Below are 12,875 nucleotides of genomic sequence, written 5' to 3'. Positions count from 1 at the left end.
AGCCCCTTTTTCCATAAGGCTAGAGCAGGTGGGTTCTATCATATCAGCCTTTAAAAGTCACTGGTCCAGCACGGAACAGGGGGTGCTTGTGGGCGGGGGGGGGGAGAGTTTCAATATTTGGTGGGGAAGGGAACTTTTCTGTGGTATCAGAAGTGCAGCTATCTGAAATAGGATGTCAGAAGCAGCACTAGCAGAGATGGAGCAGAGGGCAGATGAGACGGCAAAACAAATAGAACTTATCTCATGGCTGCAGAAATATCGTACAAGCATTTGTCCCATAAATACCATTATCACGCCAGTGACATAAAACACACACACACACACCCCCCTACACCTCTCTACCTACCTACCTACCTCTGAATTCAGCCTTGAGTAAATTTAATCATCTAATTTTATCAAACAGCCAGGAAGCAAATCATTTGAACTAACAGTCACACCACTCCCACTCTTCACCTCGATCACTCTTGAACAGCATTGTTGGATCGCTCAGTTACTACCAGGCGTTTCACTACTCGGGGCCAATAGAACGAAGAAAAGATACGCAGGGAGCTTCATGCTAGTAAAAACCCCACCTGCGCACTGGGCTATTCACATGGTTATTAGCAGTCTTGTCTGCTATGAAGTTGTGCTCTGCACCCTAGTGGATAAAAAGAGCAGCTGCTTATTTCAATGAAGACAGAAGAATAGGTGAAACTGAGGGAGACGCACAGTACTATCTGTTCAGGGAACCCCCCACAGAACATGAAACATGCAGTAATAAAGAGATTACTTATTAGTTCAGAGAAGCAGCTCTGCTCCGCTGTGGATATACAGCTAGATTGTGTCGAGGGTTTCTGGGGATAAGTGGATCTTAAGGCCAGAAGGGACCATTCCAATCATCTCATGCGGACGACAGAAAACAGGTCCGAGGATTTCACCTGGTGATTCCTGCATCCAGCCCACAACTTCTGGCGGAGCTAGAGTGCGTCTTTCAGAAAGTCATCCAGCTCTGGATTTAAAGATGCCACACGATGGAGAATCCACCATATGCCCTAGATAAGTTGTTCCAATGACTAATTACCCTCAGGGTTAAAAATAGGCTCCTTTTACAGGCCCCAATGTGGTAAGCAGCTCTGTGTGGCATAGGAGTCCATCAGCGTAATGGCCCTTGCAAGATTGGGTCCATACTTGGTTAGGCGGCCTGGTGAGGTCATCAGAGCCTTGGAAATGTTTGGGGGGGGGTAAAGGGTAGGTGACCTTTGGGGCCCCCTAGCCTTACTCATCTTTGGAGCTCTCCAGTCCTCTTTCTGATCTGCTGCTGTAATCACAAGCGTGGTGACTTTAGGAGACCCAGCAAAGTGAGTACAAAGGAGAAAGGATGAGAGAAGCTCACGCACTTTCATAGAATTAAATCTCATTAGCAAAGGGGTTTGCAAACTGAAGCAACAAATTCTTCTATTGCAATTGGACTTTTATTAAAACACTTTATTTAACATTTGAAATGCCAACAGAACGAGAGAAGGTCAAGCTTTTCCTTGGTTCTTTTGGAAACAGCAAAGCCACCCCGCACATGGGAACACAGGATTTATTGGCTGCATTCAAGAGCCCAGGGAGAGACAAATAAAAATCCTTTGGTCAAGATGAGAAAATATAAAATCAACATCCTGGGAAGTTTAAATCCCAGGATTCCATCAATACATGGCCTGGGGGTGCTCTTCAGTGCAGTACTTGGTTTAATGGGGAGATAAACTTCCATTCCTATAACAATGAAAGAGACCTGCCAACAATGACAGACCAAAATTAACTGCAGCTTTGACCCTTTTGAAACAAAAGCTCAGCTGCACTATGTACAATCACGCTGCTTGATCTGAGAGCATGCAGTCACTTCACCTCCAGCTCACCAGCTCCCAGTGCAAGGCAGGCTCAGGTCACAAGGGAACTGACTTTTGGCAGTCTTGGATCTAGGCCCTAGTGAAATTTTGCTCACATTGCATCACGGAACCATCAGACAATTTGACACAGGGTTGTCCTTGTTTCTCAGCTGAGACCTCGGGACTAGAATAGCAGAGGGGGGCGGCAGATCAGGACTGAGATCCATTCATAAAGCTGGTGGGGGGCTTCATTTTAGGGATGAGGTGCATTGGTAGGGGAGCCCCACCCAGACTGGCAGATCACGGGAGGGCTGCAGTTCAGGATGGAGGTATGCTAAGAGAGCTGTGTGAGAGCCCAGATTTGACCAGCAGGGGGTGCTGCTGGTCACAGGAGAGGTAAAGCCGAGCCTTGGCCCAGGACTGGAAGCTGTAGGCCTGCACTGACATGTGCTAGCAGAGCTCTGCAGAGCAAGTTGCTCAGTTCCTGGCTCAGGCCTGAGAGAAGCAAGTGCCTCTGCTTTCATTAGCCTTATACACAAACCTCCTTGGAAACTGCCCCCAGAACAGGGAATCCAGGGAGGGTTGGTCAGCGGGCCACTTTCCCAGCAACGCCAGAGCCTCATTAGTCCTCAACAGAATTCATTTGTAAGGGGCACCCTCACGCCGGCCCTCTCTCCCGTTGGGACCCAACTCCCCCCGCCCGAATCTGTGAATGCAGAGAGCCAAAACGCAGCCAAGCAGCAATTATTCTGAACAGCAGGTGCCAGGCAGCGCAAACCCTGCTCCTCCGGGCCCTGCTGAGCTCTGACTGCACCTCTCTAACTTTACGAGGTGTTTGGCTACTTAAACGCCTCTTGCCCACGTCTTGGCAGTAAACGGTTGGAAGGTGTGTGAGGAGCTAGGAAAACACCCGGCTTTATTCCCCGCGCCCTGCGGCTGTGGGAGGAGGGGCCCTTAGCACTCACAAAGGCACTGTTCTAATGCTGCCATGCCATAACGGTTGGCCAGCTCCTTGCCCTGCTGTAAGACGATCACCTCTCGGCATTGCTGGCTGGCTCTGGCCAGCTCCAGCAACACGCCCTGCAATGCCGTAAGGAGTTCAAAGTCCACCGAGACCGGGGCTGCTTGGCTCAATAACTGCAAGAGGTCGTCTAGCCAACGTGACCGGAGCACCGTTTGGGGCAGCCAGGGAAAGAGCGGCACGCAGCTGGCAAAGGCCTGCATCCCCAGGAACCACAGCTCACTGAGGTCCGCCCAGGCCGCCTCATAGGCTGGTGACACAGCCATGACCGAGCACTGGCTGGCGGGATCCGCCCGGGCAGCGTGGGCCTGAGAAAGGAAGCAGATAGCAGCTTCGAAGAAGTTCTTGGCTGGTGGCGTCCCCTGGAGACCTGAAAAAATGGGAAATGAATTAATTCACCAAGCCGGCCTTGGCACGCTCCCAGGAGTCAGCTTGCTGCAGGGCTTTCTTCAGCAGGTGCAGAATAGGTGATAGGGGAGTTCCTTAATCCACGTCTTTCCAGCACCCCACAAGCGTACCGCATGTTCTTTGCTCTACGAGGTTTTGCTTTGTTCACTCAACACACCTTTCCAGTAGCAGGGCTCCTGACCCCAAACTGGGCAGGTCACCCCTGCTGTGCAATCTCCCCCAAGCCCAGTCCCGTCCCATTGACAACAAAAATGCTCAGCTTCGTCACCAGGATCACTTCCTACCTGGAGAAGTGTCAAGGATCCTGGCCATCATCAAGCCCAGCGTGGTAACGTTGGCTGCTAGAACAAGGCGATCTCTCTGGGGCAGCAGAGCAGGGAGAGACTTCAGCAGCGCATCCATCAGGGAGGAAAAGCATCGGTCTCGCCTAGAGAGAAAACCAACCCAGAGAGACGTGCGCTGAGTGGGGCCGGAAGCACCCAGAGGTGCCAGGCTTAACCCCGAGGCAGGGAAGCAACCCTGTAACAGTGGGAAAGTCCCCATCCTAAACCCTGGAGTCCTGGGCAAACTGGATACATGTTTTACAGCAAAGTTGGTGTCAGAAAGTGGCTGTAATCAGGACTCCGAATGGCGGTGACAACTCTAATTCATTCTCTCAATGATGTCCCGAACGATCACATTCCTGTTACAGGTCAAAATGCAATTTCTCTCCATCCTGCACCTGGGACCCGAAGTGCCACCAGAGCTCTTTCTACCTCAGAAACACCCTGATCCTTGTCAAGGATGTGTAAGGAAGAACAGACTCCGGCTTGCTCCCAGTGGCTGGGTCTGGTCTGCAGGGCTAACACAAGCCCTCGCCTGTTGGTGGCTGACCTGATTCACACATGCAGAACGCAGAAAACTGAGTAATGAGGCACCCTTCTAAAAAATCCCTTTTGGACCAGATCTGCATTTTGAGGACCCAACTCCTTGCCCAGAAGGGCTGGACTCAGCTTTCTCTAATGCAGCTCAAAGCACTGGGCAGTGTAAGGGAAATCCCAGCTCTACCACCATGCCTCCAGCCCGACCTGAGAGGGCAATTCAGTGCCATGGCACATGCAGTTCTGGCCTCTCTTCTGAGCCTGCCAGCGGGGAGTCAATTAGTGACATGTTGGGAACTAGCCTGAAACCCACCAAACTCCTCTCTCCTGGCACCTTCGTTCTTCTTACTAAAGATCTTAAAGCAAGCGGATTCCTGCAGTGCCGGGTTTGTTACCTGACCAAGTCTGGAGCGGTCACCACAAGGTTAAGGAAAACTCCACAGGTGGTTTGCAAACTGATTTCTATGCTGTCTGGAGGAGCAGAGGTCTGGGGGTCAGAGGCCAACAACTCCCACTGGTGCAGGAAATATTGACACAGCAATGCTGGAGCCCCCTCTGAGATAAGGATTTCCCGAGGTCGGTCCTCCGCCGTCAAATGGCACAAGCCAGGTAGCAGAAATCTGGAGAGGGGACGGGGTGGGAAACACGGCAAAGGAGATGTAGTTAGCTGGTTACAGGCTGACATTTAAATCTGGTAAAAACGAGTGCATGGGAGAATGGAACATAGGAATTAGCCTGTGGGTTGATCCAGTCTGATATCTAGTCCAGTGTCCTGCCTCCAATAGGATGCTTCAGAGTAACATGCAAGAAACCTCACAGCAGGCAGATGTGGAAAATCTGCTCCTAGGAAGGTCTTACCCTAACGTCTAATAGCTGAGCTCTGGTGCAGGAGGTTCTGTAAGCCTTCCAGAACTCTTTGCTGCATTAACCGTTACCACTCTGGCTAGTCTCATTATCGGCATAATCAATCAATCCATCCTTGAATCTTACAAAGGGAGTTCCAACTGCCTCTTGAACAGCAAACGAGGAATCCACGTATACCGCTGAACTACAGTCAAGCTGTGAAACACAAGGCTAGAAGCCTGGGGTGTGCACTGCGCTGCCGTCCAGGAGACCAAGGTTCAACTCCCTGTCCTGGCCCCTAGTAATCACAGACTGGCTGGAAGTACTGTCGAGTTTACGGCATTCTGCCAGAACACAGCAGAAGGTCCCCATCCCCGTGTGCGAGCTGAGCTCCAAGTGCTAGGATCACACCGGCAGAATTATTCAGCTCAGAAAGAAAAGGTGCTTTGAGACTACAGTGGCATGTTCTGTACAAACCCTATGACTGAAAGAGTGGGGTTAACAAGAGTGAAAAATACAAAATCTGATCAGCCCCCTATGCTGTGAACAAGGGGACACATATGAATGGCTGGTAAGTTTAGAACAAACGGAATGCTAGTTCCCACTGAATGCAGTCAACTCGGGGAACACTATGTTGCAGGAGGGGACGAAATCAAATATTGTGGCAGGACTCCTAAGAACATATGAATGATGATCTACTGCAGTTCTGCTAAGACAAGAAGTGTCAGCTCTCACGCTCCAAGCCATTGGCTGTTGCCATGGGGCTCAAGAAGGGATTTCTCTAGCCACCTCATGCAGAGTTGCACAAGTACGTAGATGTATTATGGGGTTTTTCCTTCCTCTGAGATATCAGCTGTGGGCTGCTGCTGGAAGCAGGATACAGGCTTGACGGTCCCACAGTCTGATGTGATCTATGTTTCTGTGCCAAGATGTAGGAGTAACTCAGGCAGTAGCATAACTGTGCCTATCCTGTGCTTGAGATACTCACCTCAGCGCGTCTCTGGGCCACACAGAGCCCTGAGGGCTGCCCAGTCCAGCCAGCTCCGCCGCATGCTGGGATGGGCTCCTGGCCTTGTCCCCCTCTTGGAAAAGCATCTTTGCGTAATGAATGAGGAAAGGCAGGAGGTCACAGATTTCCTGCTTGAGGGAGGAGGTCTCTTCAGCCAGCCAGGTGCCGAGGATTCGAACAGAGGCAAATATGAAAGGATCCTTCAGCTTCTGCTCTCCCACCTGCCCAGGGAAGAAAACAGGCATGAGATGATGCAGCAGAGGAGAACTCTGGGAGCAGAGGCTTTTCCCCATTTCAGCCTCCCCTGTGAAGTGAGGCCAAAGGCAGGAAACCCTGGATGGCCCTTACTAACTGCTCAGCGCCGAGGGGAAAGGACAGGAAAACACTGCAGGAAGCGCTGGGTTCTGCAGCTCGCTCCAGTGAGGTACACTGCTAGAAATGTCTTTTTCCTTTGCAGGGAAAACAGTGTCACCGACATGAGGATAATCACAGTGTTCATGATTCTGAACACCTCGTGACCTGTCAGATCTGAAAACACCTTGAGAAGACCAGTACAGATGTTTTTGGAATCAGTGAGAACTGTTCCAAGCGTCTGGGTGATGGGAACAGGGAGCAGAAAGGAGCACCTGGGGAGGGGATTGTGTCAGTCTGGGGATACAACTGTTAAACTACACAGAAGAAGACAGAAACGCATAGAGGCCAAAGCAGATCTCTCCCTGACTTCCATGGAAACAGGCACGGGCCTGTGTGCATTTGGGATCTCCCCAAACCCAGCAACAGCGAGATCTCCCAGTGACTGACCCCACAAGGCAGGCATCATGCCAGGGAGGGGGACTATTTCCACTCATAGCTTTACCTGTCTCAGGTAGTGTATTACCGCCCCAAATGCCTCCTCCATGATCCTCACTAGCTGCATTTTCTGCGCCTCCCTCAGCCGTGGTTTCTCTTCTTTCATGCACTCCAGGATCCCCAGCTCAATAAGGGTGTAGCAGCCTGTTACCACCTCCTGCTTCCCATCCACGTCTGCCGGGTCCAGCTCCTCCAGGGACAGACGGACCTCCACACAAGCCAGGTTCACCAGCAGGGCCAGGAACTTGCTCCCGGCCCTCTCCGTGGGGATCCATTCTGAGCCACAGGCCTGTGTGAGGCAGGCAGCAAGCTTCAGTGCAGGGTCTCGCTGGGACTGGCTCAGTTTGCTGCTCAGGATGCTAACCAGGCCTCTGTAAAGGTTGCAGAGGCACTCGGAACCCTGTCGGTCCCGGGTGAGCAGCAGCGCTGGAGATACAAAGTGAGGCAGAACATCACACAGCTGGAATTTGGTCATGTCTTCAGCCTGGTGGAATTGCTCACTGAGCCTGCTCAGCACAGCCAGGAGGTCAGGGGTGGCTCTCTGCCAGCACTTAGTCTCTGCTGTGGCTAGAAGCCCCAGGAGCAGCTCAAGGGCGCGGTCACAGCCGTAACTGCGATTGACGTAGGCCTGGCACAGAGCTGACACTGTTCCCTGGGACACCAACTCTTTGGGGCCCCTGGGAGTGCCCATGACAGCGCCCAGACACTGGTAAACGTCATCGATCATGGAGCTCGCGGACATATCGTCCGGATCGGATGGGGAAGCCAGGATGTTGTTGAAGGTCGGGATTTTGTTAAGGGTCTGGGAATGGCTGGCTAACTCCGGATCAGTGCAGAAACATGCCAGCAGGGTGAGGCCAAGTCCTCGGAACATGTGCTCTGGACAGCCAGCGGGGGGCTCCCTGGAAGCAAGAAGCCGGTTTGGGAACGTGAATCCAACTGCATCAAAGATCCGGCGACGGGTTCTGGAGTCGATGTCTCCCGCTCTGACCGCTTTGGTCACCTGCCAGACAAACCAGGGATCTGTGAGCAGCACAAGCGCCTGGGCAGAGGTCTTGCTAGGAGCTCTTTCCAGGGCGGAGTAGTTAAAAAGAGGCCCGAGGAACCCATTAATTTATACGGTGAAGTGGACCCCCAACCATCCAGCTGCCCCCAGATCTGCACAGCAGCCTGGGCACCTGGACAAAGGTACAGCTGTGAACACTCAGCATCTTGCAGCTGAGCATCTCAGAGTGCTCTGCTAACACCAATTAACTCTCACAACAACCCCATGGGGACGTGTTTTACCCGCATTTTACTAACAGGAAGGTCAAGGAATAGAGATTCAGAGGAACTTGCCCAAAGTCTCATTGCATGTCAGTGGCAGAACTGGAAATAGAACCCAGGAATCCTAACTCCCAGTCCTCTGGACTAACAATTCTCCCTGCAGGGACACCTAACCGATGGTGGCTGTTCCTACGTTTATTTCGGAAGTGGTTGCACTCTATTGTGCCAGCTGGAAATGGACTCTTACCAAGAGCAGGGCTGCAAACTGCTCACTGTCATGTTTTGCATCTCTGAGCACACTCAGGCACCGCTCCAGCGTTGCATTCCTTGTGCTTTCACTGGCCTCAGGAGCAGCTCCTGAATGGGAAGTCATGATGCCAAGTCCACCTATGAACACAGAAAGGCAGCGTTTACCAGACCAGAAAGCACTGGGATGGGATGGGGCTGCCAGTCCCAATGGAGAAATCCGGTATGATGGAGAGACGCTCTAAGTAAGAAGAGAGTCAGAAGGGAACGTGACAGAGATATTTAAGATCCCTGAGAACTAATCAGAACCCCGTCATCACCCTGCCCCATAATCAGAGAACAAGGATTAAATTAATCACAAAAAGATCTAAAAGAAAAGGAAAATGTTCCTGCCCATGTGCTCAGCCTGTAGAATTCCCCACCACAGATAGTCAGCATCTCAAATACAGTGGCTGGATTTTAAAAGGAGCTGGGTTATTTTATGGCCCATAATAAAATCTGTAGTCATGTAAACTACCATAAGGGTAATCAAACATCAGGCTTCAGGACATAAGCTGATGAATGTAGGAATCAGGAAGGAATTTGCATCATGGTAAAATTGGCCAGGTGTTATGGTTGTTGCTTTGTGCATTTATCTGAAGTATCAAATATTGATCACTGCCAGATCAATGGACTGATTTGGACTACATGGTCTATTCTTATTTAAATAGAGATGAAATTATTAAAAACCATTTCAAAGTAAAGGATGCCAACTTTTGCTCATTTCGAGTCAAATTTATTTCTAGCTTAAATTGTAGGGTAGCGCCTTTCTCAAATGCGTATTCCACGCAGGCTGCTGGCAGCTTTCTTTTGTTTGGATAATTACATACCAGCAAGCTTCCTTAATGCTAGTACATATTGTGTGGCTGGGCTCAAGAATCCATCATCAGCATTTCCATTACAAACCACAGTTTCAGAGAAGTTTATTACTCGGCTATAAACATTTGTTCCAGGCTCAAACATGGTACAGTGCATTCAAACCCACACATGAAAAAAGCTTTTAAACCAAATTTGGTTTTAAAGTGTTGAGGCTATTTTAAAATTACAGAAGCACTAGACAAACAGAAAACAAGAGTGTGGACATTTTGTATGCATGCATCTACTGCTGAACAATAAAGTTTGTTTTTTCACAAGGCTATTTTGCAGAATTGGATCCTTTTTGGCATTTCACATCAAAACAGCCACAATATTTGGGGGATGAAATCTGTAATTGTACCCTAGTCACTTTGCATAAAGCTTTTTAAATAGCCATTTGGTATTACGGTGCCACAATATGTAAATACAGCACATACTAACATGAATGTGTAGTTGCATATTACAGATGTGCCTCCTGAATCATAAATCTGCCTATTAGACTAAATGAAGGAGTCCTGAAACTACATATTACTGGAAGCCCGACTATATTAAAATGTGTGGATGGGTGAGAGAGTGCTAGTTTTAGCAGTTACATTTCCAGAGCGCCTCTCCTTCGGGAACAATGCGCATCACTTTATAAACTATTATATAGACAAGGATCACTTCATCCACCACAGAAATGCAGCCACCTCTGGGATGGCAGGCAGCCAGCGTTTCACAGCGCACAACAATGCTATAGAACGGTGTCAAAGTAGTAGGAGAATCCAAACCAAGGGGGTGACATTGTGAGAAGCCATAAAACAATTGCCTGTGTTGAAATTAGACCAGCTCTAAGGCTCTTAATAAGCACAAGCAGCCAGGGCCTCCGCTTAGTGTCCTCCCAGAACGGTGGCACTGCCAGCAGCACTGAGTCCCTTGCTCCATCCAGCAGAGATTCAGAGGGGAAGGCAGTGCCGTGCCATGACACACCAACACCACGTCTGCAGCCCCTGGATCTCCTGCAGCCTCTGGATCTCCTGCGCCCTGCAAGTTTGGGCATCATGACCAAGGGCTTTATACATCGCCATGTGGCGGCATTTCCCAGGGCCCTATTAGGGGGCTTCTGGGAGTCAGTCGCCCTGTCAAATGACTGGGGCACGACCCCCAAAAAACTTTAGGGATGGGTAGAAACAGTGACCAAGCTTGACTGCCTGGTGAGATGGGCTCCTGTCCTCCCTGGGGGTATCCTGCCTACCCTCCCCGCCGAACACATCCCCCCATCCAGATGTGCCTGTCAACTCGCTTACATACCGGGCCATGCCCCCCATTCACCCCACAGGCCCCAGGCCCTGGCCAACCCCCGCCCCCGCGATCTGGTCTCAGAGGGGGCTGACTCAGAGGCTCCCTCCACTCCCCCAAAGTTCCCCTCATTCACAGCTATGAGAGCCCGAACATGCTGCCCTCACATCAGCCGCCTGCATCAGGGCCCTCACCTCGCCACCTTCAGCCTCTCCCTCCAGCCAATCAGCGAGCCCCACGCTCCCGCTCTAGCCAATCGCGTGCTGGATTGTTAGGCGGCGGGTGTAGCAGCCGCCGCCATACCGAATATGGGCAAAGTCCGGCACTAGGACTCCCCCACCGCTCTCCGCAGGCAAGATGATCCCGCGAGGCCCTTCCCTAACCGGGCGGCTCCTACGGGGCAGAGGCGGCCCGGCCACGCTAGATACACAGAAACCACCGCTCTCCGGCGTAGCCGCGCCTGCTTCCGCTTCCGGGTACCTGGGGGGTGAGGTTGCCTTTCCGGGTCAGAGGTGAACGAGTGCCCGCCCCCCGCCTGCTGCTGAGTGAAGCCGAGAGAAGGAGCCTCCGCGCCCGCCCAGCTCCTCAGGGATCTCCCCTGACTGCGGGGCCAGCCCCGGCCCAGGCCCCCCATGGAAGCGGGGGCGGAGGCTGCGCGGCCCCCCGGCGAGAGGCGCTGGAGGCCTGAGCCCCCTCTGCCCTGCGGGGAGCCGCGCGGGTGAGGTCGCGGGGGCCGCGTCTGGGGCGCTTGGCCCCGCTGGGCAGGGGGCTCTCGGCGTCCCGCGCGCAGCCCCGGGCCCGGGCCCCAGCGAGGGAGCCGCCCCTGGAGCTCCCCGGTCATGTGCCCGTGGTAGGTACCTGCTCGTTAGGAGAGCCGCGGTCCGCGTGCTCGGCGCTGCGCAGAGCCAGTGGCCGGGAGTTCCGCAGGCAGCGGCTGCTGGGCTCGCTCCGCTCCGGCACCGCTGCGCCCCCTCCCGCCCCCTGGCTGGCCGGGCCGGGCCGGGCTGGGGGCCGTTTCAGCTGGAACTGGGCGGTGGGAGACAGGCTGCGTGGCTGGGTTAGCGGCTTGGGCGCCTGTTGTAATCCGAGCGGAGCCCGAGCCGGTTCTGAGCCGCCTGGGTGCGAGCCGCGGGAGTCCTTGCCAGTCTGAACGCTGAATTTTTTATTTTTTTAGTCCATGCCTGAGATTAACTCTTCCCAGGACAAACGAATAGTGTCAGTGTCAACTGATCAGCTCCCCAGAACTCTCATCTGATTCCCCATTTTTTTCAGGAAATGACTTTCTCCTGTACAAATCCAAACTGGCTTTCGCATTGCTAAGAGTTAGCTGTGCTGTCTAGAGCTGCATGCAGGCGAGAGGGGGAAAGAGCAAACCTTTGTTTTGTTTCGTTTCCCTTCTCAATTCGGGGTGGGGGAGAAAGCACTGCAAGTGAGATAAGTTCAGGCTTATTTGGAGAAGTGTTGTATTTTAGTGTGTGTGTGTGTGCGTGTTACTTTATTTTGTACAACAACTTTAGGATGTACTGTTCCTAAATGTTATATGATTGCATAGTGGAAGGAAAAAAGAAATCAAGAGACATAATAATGGGACAAAAACCTTGTCAGATGAAAGTAGACACAGTAGGTATTTTCATTGTTGAACTCCGGTCTGTGTGACTGCCCAGACAAAGTTCACCTTACAATGTTTTGTAAAGGGGTTTGTTTTATTTTATGCTCCTCTTTCATCTGTTAAGAATAAGTTGCAGTTACAAACTCCCCCTGAAACATAACATTTTAAATACATATGCAAGTAAAATGTATACTTTAAAAGGTCACTTATTCAGTAGGTTTACTAGGTTGTCTGAGTTGTAACTTAAAAAAAAAAAAAAAAGTCCTGATTACTCAGACTGTCTCGTTTCACCGCTGTTACGGATGCTGATCAAACACACCTTATCGCTGTGTACACGAACAGACTGCTACGTAGCTTGCAGACCGGATTATGATACTTCATCGATCTAAAGACGTTTCAAGTAAACATTGTCCCGTGATCCATGCAGAAAGCTGCAGCAGCAGAAATGGAATTTTTGGTTTTGGGTGTGCTTGTAACACGCAGGACAGTAGCTTCCTAATGGTTAAATTCCCTCCCTCCAACTCCCTTTTCCCATTAGTTACCTTGTGAAATTTTTTTGTTGTCATGAACTATGTTGGTATCAACAAGAATTATCTACTGTCCATATTCTTGTCTGCTTCTATTGGCCAAAATTCTCTCCCTAATTCTTTGGACATTTCCTTAAGAATATACTGATACTCAACTCTCTAATGACGATAATACTACTGAATCTCATCTGAGGAACTCGAGGTGGCTTACAGAC

The 12,875-nt window shown here is 51.3% G+C and overlaps 2 protein-coding genes across 4 annotated transcripts in view; one reads left to right on the top strand and one right to left on the bottom strand.

The window, feature by feature from the left end:
* Window positions 1-1,449: 1,449 nt before the first annotated feature.
* Window positions 1,450-11,028, bottom strand: NCDN (neurochondrin). 3 transcript variants are annotated; one of them, XM_039511289.1, is made up of 7 exons: window positions 11,005-11,028; window positions 8,354-8,493; window positions 6,848-7,843; window positions 5,971-6,212; window positions 4,535-4,759; window positions 3,564-3,706; window positions 1,450-3,241 (listed from the first exon to the last, which is right to left on the bottom strand). In XM_039511289.1, exons 2-7 carry the CDS (start codon window positions 8,477-8,479, stop codon window positions 2,805-2,807), a joined length of 2,169 nt encoding a protein of 722 aa, XP_039367223.1. In that variant the 5' UTR covers window positions 8,480-8,493; window positions 11,005-11,028; the 3' UTR covers window positions 1,450-2,804. The 3 variants fall into 3 exon arrangements, with proteins under 3 accessions (XP_039367223.1, XP_039367219.1, XP_039367220.1); XM_039511285.1 differs by lacking the exon at window positions 11,005-11,028 and adding an exon at window positions 10,719-10,975; XM_039511286.1 differs by lacking the exon at window positions 11,005-11,028 and adding an exon at window positions 10,828-10,949.
* The window catches only part of KIAA0319L (KIAA0319 like), a 48,866-nt gene continuing 46,978 nt past the window's right edge, over window positions 10,988-12,875 (top strand). The window contains exon 1 of the mRNA XM_039511284.1: window positions 10,988-11,374. The gene's annotated coding sequence lies outside the window, so the exon portion shown is untranslated. The remainder of the gene's footprint in view (window positions 11,375-12,875) is intronic.

This window comes from Mauremys reevesii, linkage group 23 (genome assembly GCF_016161935.1).
Source record: "Mauremys reevesii isolate NIE-2019 linkage group 23, ASM1616193v1, whole genome shotgun sequence".
NCBI classification, from domain to species: Eukaryota; Metazoa; Chordata; order Testudines; family Geoemydidae; genus Mauremys; species Mauremys reevesii.
This window is presented reverse-complemented; position numbering and strand designations above follow the sequence as displayed.

Coding starts and splice junctions, on each gene's coding strand:
- NCDN (XM_039511289.1), bottom strand. CDS start 8,479: ATGACTTCCCATTCAGGAGCTGCTCCTGAGGCCAGTGAAAGCACAAGG. Junction 7,844..8,353: donor AGTTTGCAGCCCTGCTCTTG/GTAAGAGTCCAT, acceptor TTTGTCTGGCAG/GTGACCAAAGCGGTCAGAGC. Junction 3,242..3,563: donor GATCCTTGACACTTCTCCAG/GTAGGAAGTGAT, acceptor CCATTTTTTCAG/GTCTCCAGGGGACGCCACCA.